The 26623-nt window shown below is 32.1% G+C and overlaps 2 protein-coding genes across 2 annotated transcripts; both read left to right on the top strand.

Annotated features, from left to right (window-relative positions):
* Positions 1 to 218: 218 nt before the first annotated feature.
* LOC128169411 (kappaPI-actitoxin-Avd3e-like) lies at positions 219 to 4318 on the top strand. Its single transcript, XM_052835566.1, has 5 exons — positions 219 to 319; positions 714 to 762; positions 2546 to 2713; positions 3749 to 3824; positions 4167 to 4318. The coding sequence occupies exons 1-5, from the start codon at positions 275 to 277 to the stop codon at positions 4231 to 4233; spliced, it is 405 nt and encodes a 134-aa protein (XP_052691526.1). The 5' UTR covers positions 219 to 274; the 3' UTR covers positions 4234 to 4318.
* A 1907-nt stretch (positions 4319 to 6225) lies between these two features.
* On the top strand, positions 6226 to 15334 carry LOC128169417 (uncharacterized). The gene is made up of 8 exons (XM_052835568.1): positions 6226 to 6586; positions 10193 to 10316; positions 11079 to 11495; positions 11642 to 11915; positions 13248 to 13446; positions 13578 to 13639; positions 14490 to 14565; positions 14659 to 15334. The coding sequence occupies exons 1-8, from the start codon at positions 6553 to 6555 to the stop codon at positions 14934 to 14936; spliced, it is 1464 nt and encodes a 487-aa protein (XP_052691528.1). The 5' UTR covers positions 6226 to 6552; the 3' UTR covers positions 14937 to 15334.
* Positions 15335 to 26623: the final 11289 nt, after the last annotated feature.

Genomic DNA, 26623 nt, shown 5'->3' with positions numbered 1-26623 from the left:
GCTGGGAAAACAAAACAATTTACTAAAAATGAAATGGAAACCCCCTACAACGTAATAAGGCATAAATAAAAGGATGACCAGATTTTCGTTACAGGTAAAGTGTTGCTATATTGTCTACACTGAAATATACGGGCTCGCGGTAACTGCACAACATGGTATTTGCCACGCTTCAGGGGCTGAATATGACGTTTAATAACAACGCTAATGATTGCCTAGGTATAAAAAGGTTGAAATCAAGTGGAAACGAAATAAACTCAGACCAGGATACAGGAACATGTCGCGAGTTCTATCACTTTGTGTGTTACTGTTTATTACAGTGGTGAGATTTTAGTATCTCTTTATTTATTGATGTAAAGGAAATTAATTTTTTTGTCATATGTTAACAACAATCATGCATTTATAAATGAAAATTATAATTGGCTACATGTAAACTATTTTCGTATTTTTTAGGAGGGTGGTGGGTTTGATTTTAAAAAAAATAAATCTTCCGAATTTTTGTTTATTATATAACATTTTTACTTCAATTCATTATGTTTTTGCTCTATGAATTATTTTATTGTGAAAATGTAAATTCATTCAAATGTTTATAATATTTTCTATTAATCATATGTATGTACTGATATTGTGAACACGTCGTTTTATGCACATGTATATTATGTCTTTGGCATCGAAAGCAATTATCAAACAAATGAATTTATATTCTTTTTACGTAGGCCGTTGTGAACGCCAGATGGTACGGACAACCTCCTGCCCCTGTAACAGGTAACATACCTTTCCAGTAACCCAAAAAAATCCTTCGTTTTTGCTGTTATACAAAAAATAAAGAAAATTAATATTCATTATCAGATTCAACACATAAGATAATGTTATTTTTTGAAGAAGAAAAAAAAAGTACTTTTAAATTAGTGGTTTTTTATATTTGTAATATGTAAGGAAAAAGGGATCATTCTTTGAGTATATGAGGGGATAATTTCGGTCGGGGCGTGGTTAAATCTAATAAAGTCTGAAGGGCTTTATGATATATTTGACCACGCTCCGACCGAAATTATCATCTCAAAATATTCAAAACATATTTCCTTATTGCTTTTATTTATATTTAGCAGCGCAGCCTATGCCGACTTTTTGTTATGCCATGAGACACACTCATTTAGTGTCACTCAAATTTCATGAGGTTACTGGGTTTAGGGCACAACATTGTTTCGTAATGTTTTCACAGACAAAAATATTTTAATATGTAAAGATAAATTTATAAATAAAAAAAAAGTGGCAAAATGTTATCCATAATAAGTGTAAGGTAATGAATTCATCCTGCCTCAAACAGCACCTGTTTCGTACATCTGACCTTTGTATCTCAGCCTCTAGCAAACAATCAATATTTATCTTGACTTCACTTACAGCAAGTGCTTTTGCGTAGTTTATCATAAAAACCTGCGTCATTTAATCAGATCTATATTGAAAGTCCTGTTTATCAGCTAAATGACAAACCATGGTTATTAGGCAAGTTTCCTATTGAACATTAACTTAAATTTGAATAACAGATATGAATTATACAGCTACATTGTATCCCCTAAACGTGCTTTGATCCTATGTTTCAAATTTAATAATAATAATAATAGAAATAAAAAATCAATCCGAAGTATTAATAGACTATTGTCACAAGAAAGCTTCCATTTTACATAAAGTAATGCATAACAATAATAATGCCATTTAAAAAGGCTGAATAGTTTTCCTATAAAGTGCGTTTGCTCTGTTAAATAACATTTTTCTCTTTAAAAAAAATGAAACAATAGATAGATAAGAAAACTCTTTAAAATTAATAAAGGCATTGCATAGAGGGAATGTAATATTATGCTTATGGTCTGATTATTATCTACTTAACAAGAAGAAAGATTGCAAGATTATTGTGAATATTTTTTCGCGAAGACTTTATTTCACGACTTGTTATCGATTGACTAGTTTGCCATGATTAATGTTCGCGACAAAGCCTTCTTAAGACCTAAGGTGCTGAAATAATTATGCGACAAGGACTAGTTCGCGGCGATACATATTAGCGACATCTAGGTACTCGCGAACATTGCAAAATTTTCTCGCTTGCAACTAAATGCTACTTTACAGTAATGATATAACTATATAAAAAAATGCTGTGTACCTTTTAACACTTGCAAAACTGCTATTAACTTAATAATTCAATAAAAGCACTTTCAAAAACGTACAAGTGTAATATTTACTATTGTGATGGATATAGTTTGAAAAAAGGACATCAAATGATTGTTCACTTTATACAGAGTTTTTCTTTTGTCCTGTGTTTCTTCAACCATCTACACTTGCAAACAGTTTTTCTCGTATTAAATTCTCCTCGACAATATTATAATAAGATACCTATTCTTATAAACACTGTTATTTAAAAAATAATAATTAAATCACCAAATATTTATTTCACTAGCCAGGTCTATAAAGACGAAAATAAAACGGGACGAATATTTCCCTGATGCAGATTATAACCAATGTTTTGTTATAGCTCATACATCAATTACCTATGTTACAGGTCCATGTAGTCTTTCTGCTGATACCGGACCCTGTAGAGGTGCTTGCCCTCGATTTTATTATGACGCTAGCCGGAACTCCTGTCGTCCGTTCACCTATGGCTGTTGCGGAGGAAACGCAAACAACTTTAAATCAAAGAAGCTCTGTGAACGGTCCTGTCGGCCGCGTCGTAAGTTTAACTATGTATTCTATTTGTTTAATTTGTATCAGTTGAGTGATAATTGATTTTTTTTCTGTGAAAAGGCGTTTTCTTAAACGAATTTAATAAACTGTATCTTGTCTCTGTACAATGTACATGTATTTTGACAATTTTTATAATGAGGTCAACAGAATGCCTAACACGTCATTAACTTAATTTACATGTACAAGACAACCGCATTTACCTTTGTTGAATGCTTACAATATCATAAACATGTTTGTTGGTTACGTGTAACTGTTATTAACTTAATGCTGACTGAATGTCTTGAACTACTAACTAACTTAAGGCATTTTTTTTATTACAGTAAATAGATATTGATTTTGTTAATGTTGATTACTGTTTCATTTACCTGTATTTATGATTTCTACATTTTTTCTAAGAAAGTAAAAATAGAAGTCTGAGCTCTCTACCTCTTATAACATGTCTTCTATTTTTTAAGTTGCGTCGTTTCTAACGGTTTTTAACTTAAATTTGTGGCTCAGTGGATTTGAGATTAGGGCTTTGACATTAGTATTTCCCTTACCCTACAATTATCTCATAACAAATTTTGTCAAGGTTTCTCGGTTGTTTCAGTAAAGAAGTAATGTGAGTAAAACTATTAACGAGCTATATATGTATAGACGTACAACATCGACTAAAAAGAATCCATTAATTGTAAGACAACTGAGTCCTGAGTGAATTGAAATTCGGAAATTAATATTAATGTCATGGAGTTTTATTTACTATATTTTCAGTTTATTAGTTACCTTTACAGCTGTGGTGTTGAAAACCCGAATTATTCAAAACTTTGTCGCTATTAGTTTACTATCTGGTCCACTTTTCTTTGTAGTAACGCCATGGAAAACTGTGGTTGCGAATGCTATTTTGCCATTTTTCTTGAAACAGTCAATACATCTAACCCCTTTAAAACGTTTCTGGGCGCGATATATCTTCAGTAAAATGAACAGAGTTGATGATATGAGACATACTGACAGCATTGATGTAATGTTAACTTTCAAATTTCAGGTTGTCCTAACATTGCCTGCTTGGTAGGCGCTTGTACATTCCAAAAATGCGATAAGTATCCGGAAGCCACTTGCTTGTAAGTACATGTATAACGAATCAAAGAAAGTGTGATTAATATGACATATGCTTGTAAAGTGTGTAGTTATTGGCTTAAAAGTTGTACATGAATACAATTATATGGAAATGCAAATCAAAATGATTACCTAGAGTATAAGCAAAGGAAATCATAATTTATGGGGTCAAGATTTAAATTGTTATACGACTTTATTTTTTAATCTCCAATTAGCTTAGGTGGGATCCATGATGAAAGTGTTTTTTCTTGTTAAATTTGCTTCCAAATTAATGAATAACTTGAAGAAAAAAAGGCTTTCAATTATTAAACAAATTTATGAACTTTCAAAATATATATTTTTTTCAGCGCCGTGTGTCCATGTGATAATTCTCGATGGGTCTATAACGGAGAGGACGTCACAGATAAATGTTAAACAACTTTCTAACGTTAAAGAAATGTCGACTTATCAACTTCTTTCATTGTACACACAATAAACAATAAATATGATAATGAATTCAGCACGTTTTATTTGTCAATAACGCTACTTGGACTTAATACTCATATTCTGATGATATTTATTTTCCGGTATTTTTGTCATTTTTGTGCATTACTCTTGTGTAATGCATTTACCTATCACCTCCTGTTTTCATCTCTATTACACCTATCCCCTGCATTTTTTTTTTGTGTAGTACATCTATGAGATGATTCAGATTATCTTCCAGAGAGAGAGAGAGAGAGAGAGAGAGAGAGTAGTGCCTATTGCCCATAAATATGAGCTCCAATTTAATGAATTTCTCTGTGCTGTGTACATACATGTATTATGCATTTGTAAACGCAGGACAGATAAGGCTACACGTTGTTTTGATATGCTGATGAAGGGATAATGAGATATGAAGTCATAAAATACGCCCCGCCTCTGTATTTCCATATATAAAAAATATACCGAAAACGGCAGTTTAAGCAAAAAATACGGCTGATTTAATACCTCATTATCATTATAAGTTTACAACAATCAGAATATACGAAGAATTTCCATAACGCACCTGTCGTATGAGTGTGAATCTGCGTCCTAAAAGCGCTCGTCAGACGATGTAAACACTTGTAGCTGGTATTCCCGATGATAGCCGGATCTTTTAATGATTTGTCAGGTATGTAGAATTGATATACAGTGTATCTGTAATGTACCAGATAGCTTAATAGCTATTTTATTGTGATTTTTTACAGTTGATTGATTTCTGCTCGACTTAATGTGTTGTTTCCTTCAAAACATAAGGAGAAATACTGTGTTGTTTACATTTAGGTCAATACAATGTACATGTAGCTTTATGTAGCTTTAGTTCGTTAAATTGTTGATCATTTTTATCTGAACCAATCGGCACGAATTAGTTCATAGAACTTGTACTGACAATACTTAGCTTTACACAACTGTTGTTGTTGTTGTTTTTTTTAATTTTTAAGTAAACAATACAAGGGTCCGACAGTACAAGCTGATTTGATTTTCTGAAAATCAGTACAGCACAGGCTAAAAGATTATTATAAACCGCTGATTTCATTTTCTTGAAATTGATGAACAGCTGATTAATAACACCTTTCTACTGTGTTTAAACTTCTTCCATGTCAGTTCATTTATATTTTTTACGCATTCATCCAGTTGATATAAGATGGTCATGCGCATTAATTCTTATTGTAGGTTTGTTTTTTTTTTTTTCAAATCAGTATATGACTATCATAACACTGTTTGAAAATTGTCATCTAGGTTCATTCTTATGATTCTGTACTATTGGTAATAAAAACAAAAACAAATAATAATAAATAAATGACTGCATGCATGTCTCCATCTTCTTTTCTCGAAAAGAGGAATCTATACGCATGGTCATATATGGTATTGTTTGTGTAAAATATGTATGTGTAACTTTCAAATAATATTTGAAGTGTAAGTTATTTTACCCATCCATGCAAAATATATGTAAACTTTTCAAAAAATGTTCAAATTACTGTCGACATGTTCTATGCATGTAAATTAAATTGTATGACTTCGCATAATTATTTTTTTTGTTATTTGCAGAGTAATTTGAAAAGTTTCGCACTTATTTGGAAAAAAAGGCTTGAAGAGAATTTAAGTTAATAACATACATGTATACATGCACAATAATTTATCATTGAAATAATGAAAAATCTGATCATTCTATGAGACAATTCAATTTGAAAAAGCATTTTCATGTTCAAATGGTTCATGTCTTAAAATGATTGATAGAAAACCACGTTATTTATAAATCTACAATTTTGAATAGTTCATGTTTACAAATTGCTCATCAACATATCAACAATACATTGGAATGTTTTACCACTGACTGCACCAACATTATAATAATATCAATCTTGTATAAGATCAGTTATGTGAGAGAGAGAGAGAGAGATAGAGAGCTCCCGAGTTTCCTACATTATGGGGTAATCAATTTGTCTTCAGACCAACACTATGGGGAAAGTTGGAAATTGTGGGGAATTAATAAGTTCCCCACAACAACATTCGACATTTTTGACAACTTTTCAACAGCGAACTAAAGAAATTTCCCCGTCTCTGGCCCCTCTCTTATTATGAAGCCTTGCAGTGATCAGCAAATCAACCTGCGCAGCGTTTGTGACGTGCGTAGATTAGTCCAATCAAAATACCCCACAGTGATCATATGACATTCTCACACTACCGTAACTGAATTTTGATGTTCGGAAGTCCTCATTCGCGGGAAAATGTACAATGGAGAATGAACAAGGGATTTCGTGCAAATTAGGTAAGTGGCATGCTACATTTATATTTATATATATATATATATTTATATATATATTTATATGCGTAATAGATAATTAAAGACTTGAAAAGGACAATATAGCATGTATATTAGTGAAGTTTACAAATAAAAACGTGTTCAAAGGCCGAAGATATCAATGAACTGACTACTGTAAGGAAAAATCGTCAGCTCTGGTTTTACTTGAACATGGAATGTCATCGTAACAAATATTCATTATATATATCGATACTGTATTAAGCGGATTCTATTTAAAGTAGTACATTTCGAGAATTCACATTTTGTATGTCAGTAGTGGAATATGGGGAAAAATCTAGAAAATAGAGAGTGTAACTCGGGTACAGTGTGGGGAAATTGTAGGTCGCTGGATGTTGCATTATGGGACAAAGAAATTGGCAGGAAAGTTGACATGAGACGAGATGGAACTTCCTTCTGCTTTCCTGGCATTTTATGACGATTTTGACTACTCTAGAGCGTGCTGTTTTTGTTCGGATTTTGATTTAGATGTTCTGGAGTTGTTTATTAATGGCGTGAACTTTATAGCATTTTTTGATACTACTGAATTTACTGCTTGCAGTTTTTTTTGCGAAATTAATGACATTGCCATTGGGAAATATGTGTTTTGCATTTAAATTCATGGGAACAATATTCATCAGGTATGTTTTGAAAATAATATCTCAACAAGCTTTCAGCATATATTCTTAAATTGCCTAAATTAGATATGTATCTGTTTACATGTGTATAGCTAGTTTTTAATTCAAAACGGAATCAAGTGAAGTCGTAACGTTACCCAAACCGACTCATGTCCATACAGACTCATAATCCATTTGTTCGATGGTAAACAATGATACTTCAATTGTAAATTTAAAGATAAGCTGTTGAGTTTAAATTTTGACATAATTACAATAATTAAGAAATTATGAGTTAAATGAATGTATATTTTTGATAATATGATGTCATCTCCTATAAGTTTGCCAAAGATCAAGGTTTTTATATCAACATTTGATTGAAAATCTCTGTTTACATTGTACATGCAATCTTAATTTTATTGTCAAATATATCAACTCTTCTCCCTCTCTGAAGGCATGCATAATATTATAATTCAAGTCTTTTTTACTCAGATTATTTGATTACAAGTCTGTCCGGGTACGAGTCGGTTTGGTTAAGAGTCGACTGTAATTTTTAAAGATGAAATCTCAGTGAAAATTTGCTTGATATTTGGACTGACACCTTCACCAAATCTCTGGGCAGCCTTAAAGCAATATGAGTTGCATTTTTCATGATGATTTTTTTTTTTTTTACTAAAATGTTTTTTCTACTAACATGACAAAAATATCATGGTTTTTAAATTTCTGTTAGCCATATTTTTGTGGAAAAGGTTGTTAAGAAGCCTTATTTGGAGCAAAAATGAATTATTGTCGTCCTGTACAAAAATTGATTTTCTATATATTCCTTAGAAGAGAAATACATGTATTTCCTTTGACAAAAATTAATGATTTTTTTCTTCAAATCTTATTTATCATAAAAGTTTAAGTTATATGCAGACTTATCATATTAGCACGTTTTTGCAGCAAAATAAAATTCTAAAAAATACAGCTCATATTGCTTTAATTCACAATTCACTTCTGGAAATTCACCCCAAACTTTGGGTGCTAATTTAGAAAATGTATGAACAATTGGGGGGGGGGGGGGGTTATTCAGTGAGAAAATTTATGATCAGTATGGGGAATATTCATTTTATATCTAACTTTGTTAAATGCTGATGACGTTAAATATATTTCTGTTCAATGAGAGAATAAATATATATGAACAGTATGGGGAATTTTCAGAGAGAGAGAATATAATATAAAAAGTATGTGGAATATTCATATTATTACATATATGATAGTGACGCTTTTACATACTACTAATTTAAAGTTTATTTCTTCAAACGTAACATTGAGGGTTCAGTTAAAATTACTATAAGTTCAATCCTGAAAAGAACGACTACAGGCAAGAATTTTCTCAGTCGCAAATTTGACCATTTTAGTGGCAACTTGGAGCACTGCTTAGTGAGAAAATATATAAAAACAGTATGGGGAATATTCAGTGAGAAAATATATAAACAGTATGGGGAATATTCAGTGAGAAAATATATAAACAGTATGGGGAATATTCAGTGAGAAAATAAACAGTATGGGGAATATTCAGTGAGAAAATATATAAAAAAAGTATGGGGAATATTCAGTGAGAACATAATTATATAAAAACAGTATGGGGAATATTCAGTGAGAAAATATATAAAAACAATATGGGGAATATTCAGTGAGAAAATATATAAAAACAATATGGGGAATGTTCAGTGAGAAAATATATAAAAACAATATGGGGAATGTTCAGTGAGAAAATATATAAAAACAATATGGGGAATGTTCAGAGAGAAAATATATAAAAACAGTATGGGGAATATTCTGTGAGAAAATATATAAAAACAGTATGGGGAATATTCAGTGAGAACATAATTATATAAAAACAGTATGGGGAATATTCAGTGAGAAAATATATAAAAACAATATGGGGAATATTCAGTGAGAAAATATATAAAAACAATATGGGGAATGTTCAGTGAGAAAATATATAAAAACAATATGGGGAATGTTCAGTGAGAAAATATATAAAAACAATATGGGGAATGTTCAGAGAGAAAATATATAAAAACAGTATGGGGAATATTCAGTGAGAAAATATATAAAAACAATATGGAGAATATTCAGTGAGAAAATATATAAAAACAATATGGGGAATGTTCAGAGAGAAAATATATAAAAACAGTATGGGGAATATTCAGTCAGAAAGTATGTAAACAGTATGGGGAATATTCCATGAGAAAAGAAATAAACAATATGGGGAATATTTAGTGAGAAAGTATACAAACAATATGGGGAATACTCAGTGAGAAAATATATAAGAAAGTATGGGGAATATTCAGTCAGAAAATACACAAACCATATGGGGAATATGGGGAATATTCAGTCGGAAAGTATGTAAACAGTATGGGGAATATTCAGTGAGAAAATATATATATATAAAATGGATGGAGAATATTCAGTGAGAAAAAGTATATACAAAAAGAAGTTCATAAGACATAGGTATGTCCAGTTTTTAGCCTCAGCAAGTGATATTGGAAATTTCCAGACTGTGTTTCAAGATCAGTCCAAATATCTAGTTGAGCTGAATCTCCACCAAAGTCATATATTAGAGTAAGGTCATGCAGGTAAAATTAAAATTCTGGTTCTCAGGCCCGCGCGCATCTGTTTCGAGGGAGCTGCATTGCAAATTTCATTGCAATTTTATTTAAATAAAAAGTTGGTAATGCAGCGCCTATCCAGAAAAAAAAATCCCCCTCCACTTTTTCATTATTTGGAACTCCTCATGTCTAACCCTCATCGATCGCATTATCATCAAGTGTATACCAATTAGTTTCACTTTTGCTTTCACTTTTTCTAGTCCTGTCATGTGCAGTAAATACTTAAAATCAGTCTTATGATTAGAAATCATGTTTCAATATAATGGGTTTTAGTCTCGCCCTTGACATGTAAATAAATTTTACAGAGATGCCTGAAGAAAAGCAAGCTGTTTGGGCCAAAGGTTTGCCTGAAGTACCCAAAGCAATGTTTTGGCCTGGTATTTTAGGAGGGTCTGGGGAGAGTGTTTATGTACATTCAGATGAATCTCTGTAAGTATGTTTTTATCACTCATCAGAGGAAATATTGTTTTGATAATATTTTTAAATGTTAGTATTTAGAATCTGAAGGTGACTATGAGCTATATAAAAAGATGTAAATAGAAAGCATAGTCATTCTTCATAACCAGTGGATTGTTTTTCAAGAAATCTCAGTTAACTTGAAGAGATAAGGAATTTAACATTCAATATCTACATTATAGATTTTTTTTGTCAGCAAATGCACCATGCCTTGGTCATGCCATATGTTAAATGTCAAGCATTACTCTTTGAACCTTTTGTTGTAGGCAGATTAAATGGTTGATGGATTTGTATTAAACTGTTTATCTGTTGTCATAGATTTCAATACAAAGAAAAGGTGCCTTTCAGGATTCAGGAAACTGCATTCTATAAAGATCTTTGAATGAGTAATGTTTTAATGTTACAAACACCCCCCCCCCCCCAAAAAAAAAGTGTGTTCAAGGTTTCCAGTTTCCCTAAAATATGATAGGTATTAATAAGGTTGGATTTTTTTTTTTATAAGACAAAACTAGATTTAACTTCAAAAGTTACCTCTCTCAAACATTTTATGTAACGTGGTGTGAAAATTGTCACTTAATGCAGTGCAGCACTGAATTTGTGCTCTAAAGATGTTCACTTGACGCTCTTAATAAGTAATCATGAAAATAGGTTAGGGGGATAAATAAAGGTTGCTATGGAAACCTTAAACATGTGATTTTTTAAATTTATTTTTGTCTTTCTCTTTTGTTATTTTAGAATGGATGATGGGGATGACGAGAGACGAAAAGATGTAGAAAACTTCATTTTATTGCATGACACTGAATGGGCTGACAAAATAAGTAGCCATGCAAGACAAACAATTGCTGAGAGGAAGTACAATGAATCAGACATATTGCCATTAACTTGTGACATAGTAAAACTGAAAGACTTCCTTCTTCATGAAATTGTCAGGCTGAGTGAATTACTGTTGAAAGACATAAATGCTGTCAACTGGAGAAACTTGGCAGTGGTTGTTTTATGTAGAATTACGATATTTAACAAGCGCCGAGGGGGAGAGACCAGTCAGATGAAACTATCGGCTTACGTAAACAGAAAAACTGGAGAATGGAAGGATGCTGAAAATCTGGAAATAATATCCACTTTATCACCAATTGAAAAGAAACTGATGGACAGGTAAATATGATTATTGGGTGTCTCAATATTTTAAAACAGTTTTGGCTTATTTTTGACAACAATCATTGGACAAACATTTCTACAACATAATGTAACATTTAACGCCTATTGTATTTTCATTTGTTTTGTTTTTGGATGGATTTCAGGCTACAGCTTGTAGAAATAGTTGGAAAGAAGAACAGAAAAGTCCCTGTTTTGCTAACTAAAGACATGTGGAATGCATTAGACTTGCTTAACAGCAAAAGGAATGCCATTGGAGTTCCTCTTCAAAACCCTTTCCTGTTTGCTGCACCATCTTCCAAGTCTGGGCACTTGAAATGTTGGGATTCCCTCAAATGGATAACAAACAGAGTGGATTTAAAGAATCCTGAACTTATTACTACAACTAATATGAGAACATACATCGCAACAGTTTCACAGGTACACATGTAAATAGCCTCTTGCTCGTGAGAACTTTTTTTTGCATAATTACTCAAAATACTGTAGTCTGCTTGCAAAATTAAAGGACAGCAGGACTAAGTTTATTAGTCCCCTACCGGTTTCACCGGAGGGGATTATAGCTTTCCTCTGCGTCCGTCTGTCCGTCCGTCCGTCCATCTGTCTGTCCCACTTCAGTTTTCCACTGGTTTTTTTTTCTTTATGCGTTGAACGAATGATATGAAACTTGCTGAGCAGCTTCAAAATATCAAACTACAGATCAAGTTTACACTTTTGTAGCGTCTGGTTGACATATTTTCAAGAAAATTAATTTTTTATATTCTATTTTTTTAATGTTCGGGTTCGTTATCGGGCTCGGCGTGTATCAAATAAACGAAGAAAGTATGTTGTCAGTAATAATAACGTGCATTACTTGGACCATTCCTTTTATTGTTTCTAACAAACAAATAAGTTTAATAACGTGCATTACTTGGACCATTCCTTTTATTGTTTCTAACAAACAAATAAGTTCTGTTAAATAGTATCAAGCATTGTGTTGTAAATTTAATCGACAGGGTTTTTGTATTATTACAATCGGGTTCGTTATCGGGTTGGTCTGTTGAGACGGTAAGAAATGATATTCTGCATAGCAGTGCATTGTTTTCACAAATTTCTACAAACCGGTAGGGGACGTGTATTGCTTATGCAATACTCTCAGAATGCTTGTTCAGATGAGTTTTGTGGCCCATGTGCCTCTTATGTGACCATTCTGACTGAATGTGTATATACTTATGGCATTATCATATGGTTCAGTTTTCTGGTATTTTGATACTATCTGCTTGAAAAGTAGGGGTGTATAGAGATGGGGACGTCTGTCAGTAACACATGAGGGAAGTCAGCTATTACTACAAAATTCTTCCTGTATCACTGAAACATTTAATAGAAGCTCTTTTAAAAAGTGCCATTTGTACCCTCCTGTTTTATGTTTGGATAGGAAAACTATTTGGTGTTTTCAATAGTAAAACATAAATGCAGGGTCTGCCATTTTTTCAATAATGTTGATGGTACCCATTTCTTATCTGCAACTCCTTGATCTTATATCGCTGAATAAAATTATAAAAAAATTTCACAATGTTTATTAATTACTTTGTAACCTAATTTTATTTTCTGACTGGACAAATACTTGTAGTTTACCATTTCCAAAAAAATAAAAATTTATAAACTTTACCATTATACAGGAGAAGATGGCAGGGTATTGTTGTGTGAACTCTGTGTTCATAGTACCTTTAGTGTGTAAGCCTACCAGATGAACCCTTAATGTTATTTTTATTTAAGATAGTTGATCTGGATTCCAAGAACGAGCTAGAATGGCTGGCAAACCATATGGGGCACACCCTTTCCGTACATAGGAAGTACTACAGACTCCAAGAACAAACTCTTGAGCTCGCAAAGGTCAGCAAATTGTTGATTGCTGCAGATTGTGGAATTATCCATAGATATGCTGGAAAAACTCTGGATGATATCACATTGGAAGGTATACAAAATTTGATTTCGTATTGCTCTGAAATCCCCACATGGTTTTAAGAGTGAAGCATAAAATTGACAAGAAGTATTATTTTTATATTTGTCGTGACAAATGTTCAAAATAGGCAATTTGTATTTCAGAAATACAGTTAGATAAGTCTGAAGAGGAGGATTGTGATGAGCAAGACTGTTCTTCATCAGAGGTTTGTACAATTTTCTTTAAAATACTGTAACTTTTTTTCATGCCATCAGTATAATATGTTCAACTGTTACCATCAGGATGTCAAAACACATCTTGTAAAATGCAGATCAAGGCCTCTCTGGGTTATAATAACCCAAAGATATCAAATGATCAATATATCATGAAAATTACTGAGATCCCCACCCTAAATCATATGCATTATTGTTCCTTGTGTAATGGCAAGTCTTAATTGTTACAATTGCAGTTGAAATTATAATTGAGTATACATATCTTTAAAAAATATCCAAAACACTATTTACTCAGTTTTCACAATTAAAAAAAAAAGAAACTTGATTTTTTAGTGTATTTCAGTAATGGTACAAAAAATATTTCCTGACATTTTAAGAAATTTTTTACAGTTTTTCAGATGAAGTTGAATATTGTTGATAAGTATTGCCAGAATGATTTGAAATCCATGCTACAGATCTGATTTTAGTATTGCTTGGTAGTTGATGGTACAAGCACATTACCTGGGTTTTTTTTATTTCAACAGTGTTGTCATGGTTGCAAAAGATTTTTGTTAAAATTTCAAAATGCCAGTAACCCTCTTACAGTTTTTCTCAGATATCATTAAGATTAGATACATAAGTAGATTGTTCAAAATATGTAATCATATCGGGTTTTTGACAAATGATGTTGCCATGGTTATGGAAACAAAAATTTATATTACATTTTTTTTAAAATGTCATTCCTTGTATAGTTTTGGTCTATGTTACATAAGTAGACAATATATAGATGCATCTTTCCTCATTGTAAGTACTGTATACACCTGTAAAGCCACAGTCTCAGCAGATATTTCTTGGTTTTTTAAGGAGTGTCAGGAGAGGACCCCCCCAAAAATAAAGGACAGTAAACAAAAGCAGAAGGAACAAAAGCAAAGCGAGAAAGGTAAATTCGTAGAATTGCCTTGAAGAAAACTTATATTTCAAATGATATCCTAAATCAGAAAATTATAGTTCGTTTCACTCATATTTTTTGCAGATACGGAATATGTTTGCAGTAATGCAAAGAAGTGTACCAGAAGGCCATGGAAAGAGGAAGATAAACAAGCATTAAGAACATCATTTCATCAACATTTCACACTATGTTGTCCTCCAAGTAAGAGTGATGTAATGCTACAGGGAAGGAAGTCGGACAGAGTTAGAAAGTTAATCGAAGAGAGAGGGTGGAAAGCTGTGAAGTATTATGTTTGGAATCTAGTGCAACAACATAAGAAAAGGGGCCAAAATCTGACAAATGCCAAGGAACAAAAAAATTAATTGTGTCTCGGGCCAAATTTTGAAATTCTGGTAAAGCAGGCAAATTTTTTTTTTTACTATCATCTTATGTTTTCAGTCATCAGCAGGTTGTCAAACTGATGCAATATTAAGGGTTTTACTTTTTGCTTGGTTTTAACCATACAGTAAAACAGGCAGCCAAGTAGCTGGAACAGATAATTGCTTTTTTGAGCATAATTCATTTTATTCATCAAGTGTTTAATATATTGAAAAGTCAAGAGAAATGAAATCACTATGCTAAAAGAGTCAAATCATTATTGGAATATTTTACTGTAATTTGACCTCATATACATTTCCATTAGTTTAACTTGCATACTTGGTAATGAAACACCAATTGAACATGTGTTATTAGTATGTTTGAATAAAAAATGTAAATCAAATTTTCAGTTCCATCATTTGATAGGTACGAAAGACATGAACAGTCTAGCGAAGAAAATGAGAGAGGGTAAAGTTTATTTTATAGTCAAAAGATGACTGAAATTGTTGTAAAATTCCCATTATCCATGTTATTAGATTAATTGCACAGAGCAATTATAACTTGGAAGATTTCTGAGCTGCGTTTAACAAAAGAACTTACGACCAAATTAATAAGTGCTAGTTAATCACAAACTAATCAATATTTTATTCTTATGGCTGAAAAACATAATTATGGGAATTAAAATATTTGTAAACAAATGGTTTATGACAATTTTATTCATTACAGATCATTTTATGAGACTGTAATTATTTACAACTTTGTCGTAAGTTCTTTTGTAAAATGCAACCCTGAAGTTCAATATGAGGATAAGAGAATGACAAATTGTAACAGAGAATTGAAAATGCATGAAATGCAAGTATCCAGTCATGGAGAAAGAGAGACAGTATTAAGATTATTTAGTTAATGGACAGAGGGGAGGTGCCATTGATAATAGTTTATAATTAGAGTATGCAGAAACGTCAACACTAGTAGAAATTTTCAGAGAGAAAATATTAAACAGAGGGAATATTTGGTGAGAAAATATACATAAACAATGTGGGGAATATTTAGTGAGAATGGAGAATGTATATGGGGGGATATACATTGAGAGAATAACTAAATAAACAGTTTGGGGAATATTAAGTGAGGAAACATGTCAACAGTATGGGAAGTAATAAATAAGAAATTCAGTAAGAAAACATATAATCAGTATGGGGAATATACAGTGAGAAAATATTGTGGGGAGTATTCAGTGAGAAAATATTGTGGGGAGTATTCAGTGAGAAAATGTATTATAAAACAGTACGGGGAATATTCAGTGAGAAAAAATATATAAACAGTACGGGGAATATTCAGTGAGAAAATATATATAAACAGTATGGGGAATATGCAATTTATACGGGGAATATTCAGTGAGAGAATATATATAAACAGTACGGGGAATATTCAGTGGGAAAATATATATAAACAGTATGGGGAATATTCAGTGAGAAAACAGTATGAGGAATAAACCGGGTAAATCGGCGAGATAGTTTGAAAACGGACTTGGATAATGAGAATATTGTAATAGAAGTCTTAAGCAATTTTGAGGATTTAAAAAGAAAAAATGGATGAGAGTGATGTCCAGAACAGTATGAGGAAAGCTTAGTGAGAATGAACGCCTGGATTGCGAGGACCGTAGTTTTTTCTAAATTAAAATAATTTGCTCCAATGTATCTGTTATACCGGCTATATATTTGTAGGAATTTATATATTTTAAAATAAATGAAAATAACATTACAGTAATATAAATGAAATCAAACTATATAAGACACTGAACACTGTTGTGAAAGGACATATGTATTCTATACATTCAGAGGGGTTCCGAATTTCATTTCCTCTTTATTCTGTGAGAAAAATTATTTCCCCATATACAAAAACTCCCAAAAGACATTGTTAAAGGCAAGCAATCAAGATATGCAAGAGGTGTTTACATTCATAGACCTTTGTTTAATAATGATATATTATAATTATTTTAAACAAAGTGTAGGAAAGAGGTTTCCCCATAGAACTGGTGTATGACCCATTCCTCTTAATACAGGAAAGTCGGGTAAGAGAGAGAGAGAGAGAGAGACATACAGACAGACAGACAGAGAAGTGCACTTTTAAGGTCTGGCCGGGTAAAATAAAGGGGTGCAATTATACTATCATGCACATATCAGGGGTGAGGATGCTCATAATTTTTAATCGATCAAACCGAAAAGTTATTTAAAAGCTGTAATTGCAAAATGTGCAAAATTTAAATGCACATCTAAACATAGTAAAATGTTTATTAAGATAAATAAATTCCACTGTCTATCAAAATGTAGAAAATACTCCATTTCGGTCTTTCACCCATTTTGATTACAAGTTAAACTTCCTGAAATATATATATATATATATATATATATATATATATATATATATATATATATATATATATATATATATATATATATATATATGATTTTCATTTTAGCTGGTACCTGCCTTGTTTTGGGATTTACATAAATGATGTTTTTATTAGTGACAATTTACCTGCACACTTATCCTGGGGTCATATTAAAGATGAAATGATGAAAAGATAAACCTGAACTGTAAGAACAGGAAGACTGTGTTTTTGAAGCGAGAAGAGGAGCAGAACTAAGAAGACATACAGTAAACACATTGACATCATATAAAGAAACTGCAATTTTGAGTTTCCATGCATATGTTAGGTTTAAATGTTGTCATAATTTTTTTTTTATTCAGAAAGTCCTTTTATTTTCTTGAATTAATAAAACAAATGAACCAAATATAATTGTTTTTATATTTTATAATTTTGTTTGAGAAGAAGAAGGGGAAGGACATTTGCAGAAGTTAATACATTAAAATGCTATAAGCTGCATGTATTGATTAAGGATGTAAATGGGTGGGAGAAAGAGTCTCTCACATACACATAGGAGCTTGAATTCAGACTTATTAAAATTCTATATATTTATGTAAACCAAGAATTCCTTTCGATCGCCTTGTCGCATGATTAACACACCATCTTTTCTATCTCGGTAATGAGAAATGAGCAATTAGAATGTATTTTGTGAGTGAATAGATATGCTAACCCTCCCCCTCTCCTTAATCTTAATCATTAAACTGCATGTGTTGAATGAAAATAAAAGTAAAGTTTAATGAGTGTTAAAATTAAAAGTGTAACATGTAATACAAAGGTGAAATCTGTTGATTTCTTATGGGGGATGGGAAAAGGCCTTATACATGGACAGGTATACATGTATAGTCCTTGTGAAAAATTCTAATTTAAAGTTGAAAACCGCTCGTAAATAGGCATACGCCATATTAGTTTTCTATCTCCGATATCCCTCACTAGGGTATACTCTCCGATTTCGTTACGCCTGATTGCTTTCAAGTCACTACTATCGACGTGACAAAACCTCCGTGTTTCAAGGGGCGCCAAAAGGGGTAATGAAATGAAAATGAAAAAAAAAAAAAACACAACTGAAAAAGAAACCCTTTATATCACTCTTCCGTAAAATGCGCACAGCAATAAAATGTTCTCCTGCATTTAAAAGGGTAATATACCTCTCGCGGAACCTTTATTCAACTGTAGTACTGTACGCGTTTGTACGTTGGAATATTCATCCGGCAAAATCCTACGTGCTTACTTCGAAGAACGGCTGCCTGTCGACAAATATCTGCAAAGCTTCCACAATAGGTAAGAAGTTAGGGTATATAAATACCTAAACAGAAAATATTTCTCCAATGCCAATAAAATGTACACAAACTCGCGTTTTCAAAGACACCACGTTTCACTGACATCCATCTCTCCGATATTTGTCATTGGACTTAACTGCGCATGTGTAATAGAAAACGAAAGTCGCACTTTCTTGACCCTGACCATTGTAGTCGAATGGAAGTCGTGTACATGTGTCGGTTATCTTGCATTGCTACTTTGCATGTATTTTTACTGCATTTATGGCATGTTGCTGTATTTGTTGCATAGCACTAACCTGTGCAATTGATGCCATTTTTACTTGAAGTCTTTCTTCACTAATTGCGAAATGGTACGCGAGTACTCGGTCAGCGTGTTCGAGGACTTTATTTACGACGGGAAAGCGTGGGTAGCACCTATACAGGTGAAACCCGAACATCGAAATGCGTTGAACCGTTAACTAACAAAAGGCTTTTATAGGGGTTCTGGAATGAAAGGCGAATTGGAAAGAAATATGGCGGACAATGCCTATTTACGAGCGGTGTTCAGCTTTAATTTACAATTTACATAGTAAAACACCATGTATCTGGCCCCTGGCGAAAAGAATAAAGTTACCATTTGAACCCCCTCCCCAGAATAATATTTACATACCAAAGCAGTGCTGCAGAAAAGACAGTCATTGGGCAAAGGCAGAACATGCATTCATCTGGCATTAAATCATAGTAAAATCAAAGTACTGAGAGTACTGAAAGACGGGGTCTTGAAAGTTTGAATTTGTAATTGTCATGGATTTCCTCGAATTTGCTTCCAAAATTTATGAGTTTAATTTAGTTGTTACAATCTATGTTACTTCGGCTTTTTTGCAATTTTCTGATACTTGATGTCTTAATTTCACTCAACCCCGGCCTTCATAGTTGTAGAAATTTGACACAATGGTATATTATGTAAATTAAAACCCAAAGGAAAAAATTTAAAAATTACTACTAACCGGGAACATCAAATACTATTTCAAAGTAGATAATTTTTATCATTAGATTTATTCAGTTTTGTGATCCAAGGGGAAATCCACAAGTCGGACGGTATCCGTAATAAAAGTTTTATGAAAACCCCGAAAACTCTAAAACTGCTGAATTAACAAAGAAAGTGAACATTTGTATACCGATAACAAACACAGGCACCTGACGTTAGAAATATTTTTTTTTACAATAAGATTCCACTTTGACAATAAAAAGATTTGTCACGGTCGCCATTTTGATTTTTAAGACCGACTTATCTGACACGATTTTCTTCATTTGCGATACATGCAAAATTAATAGGTAAAAATAAATCTGTTCGCCACTAACTACTTTTTTGTGTAAACTCGTGCATCACTAACACGAATTACGAGACAACCGTTCCTTTCATTAAAAATCATACTCCGAAAATCAGAGACATAGATAACAGAGATTGTCAACTCCGCCATTAGCGTGTAAATGTTACGGGACCAACCTTACTTTGACAACTACAATTGCAACAGCAATCTTGTATAAGTCATTTAATTTGAACCTGATAGTGAACATGAACATGAACCTGTAAATATTTCAAGCATGTTTTATTTATGAAATATTAACAAAAACTCTTTATTTAGTTTTTAGATTACTTTTTTAAAACTTATTGACTTTTTACAAAGTAATGGTAATGCATTTCTTTACTCATGTAATGGTAATGTAATGCATTACTTCAAGAAAATTAAGTAATGGTAATGGTAATTTCATGCCCTAATTCATGAAGTAATGGTAATGTCCGGAATTCCGCGTTCCGGATCCGGATGGTCTGTTTTTATCACAAAACACTGATTTACTATTAATCGTTCTTCATTTAACCGGACGGTAAAATTTGATGATACTTTAGTTACTCAGTACAAAAGATTACCACTGTCAATTAAGTTTCACACCTTTTTAACGTGCTAGACCCTCATGAGTTGTATAAACACACTGACTTCCCAAATCACTTTCAAAAATTGGAAAATTGCGAACAACCGTTTATCGCACACATATCATACTTGGACACAAATAATTTAGCTAGATTCGGTTATCATTATTGTCCGGTTAATTTTTCATGACAAAATGATAAAATAAAGCAGAGTTCTTTATATCTAAAAACGTTCATGTTCATATCAACAGACAACTCTAACATGTTTTGTTGTATGGTATGGAAGGCAAAAAATCCTAGTATCAACACTAGGAGCCATTGTATATAAATACATTATCATTCATGTCAACAATAGACACATTTCAGATATCCGGACGCTTCACCTATCCAGACGTTTGGACTTTGGAACGAAAGCGTCCGGATAACTGAGGCTCCACTGTAATGCATTATTTTACAATGGAATTCACCCAAAGCCTGATTCCAACTAAGCCGGAAAACATGAACATTGACATTTAACTTGGTTCTTCAATCGATAAGATTGTATATATTATATGATGTATAAGTTCTCCAAAATGTATAATCTATTATAGATTTTGCTTACAATGCATTGTTTAAAATTTAAATTCAGTTTAAACAACTAAAGAACCAACGATCGAGAAGGCAAATTCAGACTTGTTTTTTATTTTCGTTGTACAAAATTCCTTTAGAGACGAACAGCAGTCATACTGCAAGTAGACTGGAAGACAATGAAACACCTATCTAATTTGTAAAATATCTGTGTATAACCCGTCCCGATTTTAACTTCGGCTTGCGCATGAAGTTTGGTAGTATTAAGGTCAAATATTGTCAAAATAAAATTCACAACTTTTCAAAAATGACACAATGCGTTTTGGAACTTTTATTTCGATTCCACCATCAACCTCTTCTATTGATTAATGGGCTCGTACACCAACTTAATCGTCAACGGCGCTGTGCATTCAGCTACGTAACACATTCCACATTTGAACCCGAGCAAGAATATTTTGATCAATAAAACCATTTGTTTATTTTCTAAATAGAATTTTGTTTATTCACAGAGGACTTTAAAAGATTTAATGCGTGTTTTTATAATACATATTTACTGAAATGCATGAAAACTTTCTGCACTATTTTCTTACGCGTAGACTCAGTTCATGTGTTCTACGCGTGCCTTCCGGCTTGAGACTTCGGCTGACAGTAAACCAATAGACGGGGTCTCGTGACCCCGTCTAAAAATATTCCATTATGAGAACAATTTAGTTATATTAATATCAGGGGCTTAATTGACACCCAACCCCTAAAATAATTGTGAATAATCAGGTCTTATATATTTTTCTCAAATTCCTAAAAAATATCAAGAACTCACTAATTCCGCGAATGCGATTAACCAAGAAAACTGATACACAGCGGTTTTTTGTTTACATCCATGATTCGACATAAAAAATGCGGTAGATTCATCGTAACTTATCTTAAAATTAATTCGGACTAGGTGATAAAATGACATCGCGCCTTTTTCAGAAGAGTTATCACTCAAAGAGTAACCTCCCCTTTTGGGATCACTCGTGCGTTTGAAATGTGTATTGATTTTAGACACTTTCCAGATCGAGAAATTCAATGCAAAAGTTCAAGCGCAAGACGGCTGTAGATATTACAAAACTTGGTATGGTTTTCTTCCCCTTTACGAGCTCTTTATGAAAACTGATGCTCATCTTTTGAAAGATGAAGGTGTATTTTGTAATTTTAATCAAAATATACCAAAATGCATTATTTTAAGAACAAGTAGCTAGTTTTTAAGAAATTTACATAACTAGTAAACTTTACAACTGAATGAGCATTGATTTCTATGATGTATAGATAATTTTGTATATGTTTTGTTAAAACACTAAATTTGGTTCTAGATTTTAGCGTTTTAAGTTAACTTTTTATTTTAAAGTTTTCTTTCAATTTTTACTATGTAAGAAAAACAAGTCCTTAAAAATGCATTTGCCGTCACAAACTACGATGCTGTGTAAAATCTGCTTAAAAATAAAACTTAAAAAGATAAAAAATAATTTTGCTTGAAAAAGCTAGCAGTATTTAAATGGGTATACCTGTATATGTTTTTGCAATTTTATTTTTATCATTGAATTACACTTTCAATGTATCAATTGAAGTATGTGGTAAAAGACTTTGGAATTCTTAACTTAAACTGAAACTGAATAGTAGGCATTTTTTTTTATTCATCACTTATAACAGGTTCCGTATCTCACATTGATTTTTAGAGCATCATTTTATAAAACAGCACGATCAAATAGAAAAGGACCTTAAAAAAAGCACCTTCGCATAAAAATACCTTCACATAAAAACACCTTCACAAAAAAAAAAATACAAAAAAACTCTATCATCTTATTATAAAGCACGTTCTTCGTATAGGAAAGCACCATCTTCACAACAGCCATAATACGGATTCGTTTTTGCCTTTTTGAGATCTATATTTATTTTGAAAAAAAAGAGACAGAAAAACGGGCCAAAGTTTACAACAATTATTTATTTTTCATTGTTTTTCACAAACTTCAGTGTTACTTGGAAAGTCAATTACAAGACAGAAGAGTTTACTGCGGAATCTTTATTTTCTACCGAGTCAATATTCGTGGGTAGCCACGATACATACAAATACAATGCTTGGATATTGGTCCCTGGGTATGTAAATTCGTGTGGGAGGATTATCCACAAATATTGATCCCCCAGGGACAACAAAGATTCCACCGTCTTATCATAACTTATCAACAATTGTTTTTATAACTGTTACATCAATAGGTTACTACGTTTGAATTTGAATTAAAGAACATGCCATTGGAAAAAAAATTAAATGTTCTTACATTTTTTTTTTAGAAAAAATTCGTGGTTCTTGTTTGATGGTGATGTTATGAAATAATACAAGCTAACAACTACTTTTAAATCAATGTGATGTTTATGTAATCACGACAAAAACAATTCTCATTTCTGATTTTGGTCGAGGTTAATTTGAGCTTTTTCTTCAATGTAAGGTATGCGTGATGTATGCATTACAATATTAGTTGTACATTCTATTTAACTTTGTGGGATTTTTTACAGTCACGATAAAAGTAATTTTATATCCCGTCATTGTTGCAGTTATCCTATATGTAGCTTAGAGCGCATATCCTCAAATCAGACGTCTTCTCTTATTTCACGGTTCAAATTTAATAATTCGTCTGGGTAACAGCTTTGTCAAGCATCAAATGACGATTTTTTGGCAAATATTGTTTTCAATGTTTCTATTGATAGCTTCAGATTGCATAGGTTTTTATCAACAATTCAATGTTCACAGCCACGATTTTAAATGGCCATGAAATCTAAAAAAAAAAATGATTGCAGCGTGGATCAGGATTGTTTTGGATGCAGTATCTGTACTGGATTATTGGTGTTATGGCATATTTATCCATCTTTTGATTCAAGTATTTCTTGCATACTCAATTTACCTGAGTTACTCACTTTAGGAATTGATATTTTCATTAAACTGCTAGAAATTAAAATCAATAAAAAACAAACAAAAGAAAAAAAAATACCCAAACAAACATCACTTTAAACATTGAATTGCACCAAATCATTCATATAGAAAAGAAACAAAAAAACTATTTTTGTTTTACTTTTAGTAGATTTTTAAATATGTCGTCATGTTGCGCGTTAAACTTAGATGGCGTTTCCACATTTTGATCACACTTCTGTTAAAAGAAAATGAAAAAGGGTTTTTTTTTCTATGTTTGCTCCAACAGGAAAAAATAGTATATACATTGTTATTTTGAATATTTTAAGATCTATTCTATTGAAGAATCAATTATTTATAAAAGGGTATGGCGACGCATAGTCACCAATTTTCCTTATATTTCATACATGGACACATTTAGGTGTAAAACGCATAAAACCACTAAAACTTCGTTGCTGGGGGTAACCGTTGCCATGGTAATTGAGGCTAAAGATAGGAAAATAGCAAAACTTACCTACTTTGAAGCCTTATTAGAAGGTTTTGCCCACTAATGTAAAATACCAAAGCCATAAAACAGCCTTTGTCCTATTTTCAGTTATTTAATTATATAAGAAAATTGTTTGAGAAACCAATACTTTTAAAATGTTACCATGGAAACCGTTACAAATTTTCTGCGCTTTTTTAAGAAGCCGAAATGGGAAACTGTTAAATTGCTATTGCAACAAGGCTAAATATTAAGAAAAACTGAGAAATTGAAGATTATTTTAATATACTTTCATTCCTGATTTTAGAATTTATCTACAATTGTTTTAGTGGGAACTTGTAAAAATATATCTAAATTTTCATTATACACCACAAAAACCTTTGTTATGCAACATAGAAGTATTGTTGCTATGGAAAATTGAGTTGCGCAAAAAATCACACAGAAATTCTTACTTTTGGAAAAGTCCATAGCAACGGCAGTTATTTTTAGAATATTTCAGATTTTTTTCAAGTGTCATTTAAGTTAAGGACATACTTTATTTTTTCTCACCATTTGATTTTTATATATTTATTCATTATATCTGAATAATATTCATTTAAAGATGCCTAAAATTATTATAATTTTCCTTTTTTTAAGCTTGTTACCATAGCAACGGTTCTCAATTTTCATATTTAAATTTTTAATTGTACAATCATAATAGTATTTACCAAAAAATCCAAGATTTGCACTTTTTATTCAAATTAGATGAAGAAAACAGATTTTAAAATTTCTGTTTAGTAACCATGGAAGCGCTCTATAAATATGCGTTTCTCAATGAATTTTTTCTTTCTTTTGAAAAATGACAACTATTTTTAACAATATATTCTACCCTGGAAACCCAAAGTTCTGCACATTATTGCTCACATAATATGTGCTCAAATTAGCATTAAAATGCCATTTTTACATCTTTATCCTCGGTTTCCATGACAACGGGACCACATAGCAACAGACAAATGGTGTTAGGCATTTTTACTCATCAAAGTCTATCAAATTGTCAAGTATGAAGAAAATCCGTGACTATGCGTGGCCACCGAATGTTACATATAATTGGTTTTAAACAACAAAAATAAATAACAACTAAAATGTACTTATATTAGGGCACACACAAACTATAAAACACACATACAAACACGTTAATGTAGTAATATCTTACATGTACGCATTTTTTGTAGCAATTTTCATTGAATCTTGTTACGACTCGTTGAGGTGGTGATGGTATACTTTTTGGAGACTGAAGATCAAATATAGGTTAAGTTTTAGCACAATTTCAAATACGAAGGAAGTGTGCAAAAACTATGTTGATCTTATTTTTCATAACGTTTACAGCTTAAGATATTTAGATAGATAGAGGAACGATAACCCACGGTACACAAACTATTTAACACGGTTGTTGGTCAACAATAACGTTCTTACCACTGTATAAGTAGAGATTTTCGTTATTGTTGACAAGCCAGTTGTGTTAAATAGTTTGTGTACCGTGGGTGATCGTTCGTGTAACGTTCGGGATCGTGTGTGTATTATGGAAATTAGTTTGTGGGTTTTTTTTGTGCGTAGTTGTACGTGATCGTGCGTTTTTTTTATGTTTTAAATTTTGTTTGTTTGTTTTTTTTTTCCTTTTGTCACTTTTTTTCAGAATGTCCGGTCTTTGTAATCAGTTAATGTCAAGCATCCGTACTATCTTGACACATAATTCTAATCACCCTAGCAAGTGAGACACTATGAATGAAAGCCGCCAATCTTACCCATTCCTTGTTCAGACATTACCAATTGATCGTCCGTGTATCGTGCGTAATCGTTCTTGTATCATGGGTGATCGTAAGTGTATCGCGCGTGATCGTTCGTGTATCAGAAGTGTGCGTGATGTTTGTCAACAATAACGTTGCTAATACTGTACGTTATTGTGAAGTTTTATGTTAACAAACAGTGTAAGAACACAGTGTTACGTATGACATAACTGTATGAATGCATTGATAATAGCCGAAAGGTTATTTAATTATCAAATGTGTGATTCAGTCGCATTTAAAGGCCATTCAGTAAACATTTAGTTGACTTAATT

The sequence above is a fragment of the Crassostrea angulata genome, unplaced genomic scaffold (genome assembly GCF_025612915.1).
Source record: "Crassostrea angulata isolate pt1a10 unplaced genomic scaffold, ASM2561291v2 HiC_scaffold_127, whole genome shotgun sequence".
Classification (NCBI taxonomy): domain Eukaryota; kingdom Metazoa; phylum Mollusca; class Bivalvia; order Ostreida; family Ostreidae; genus Magallana; species Magallana angulata.
This window is presented reverse-complemented; position numbering and strand designations above follow the sequence as displayed.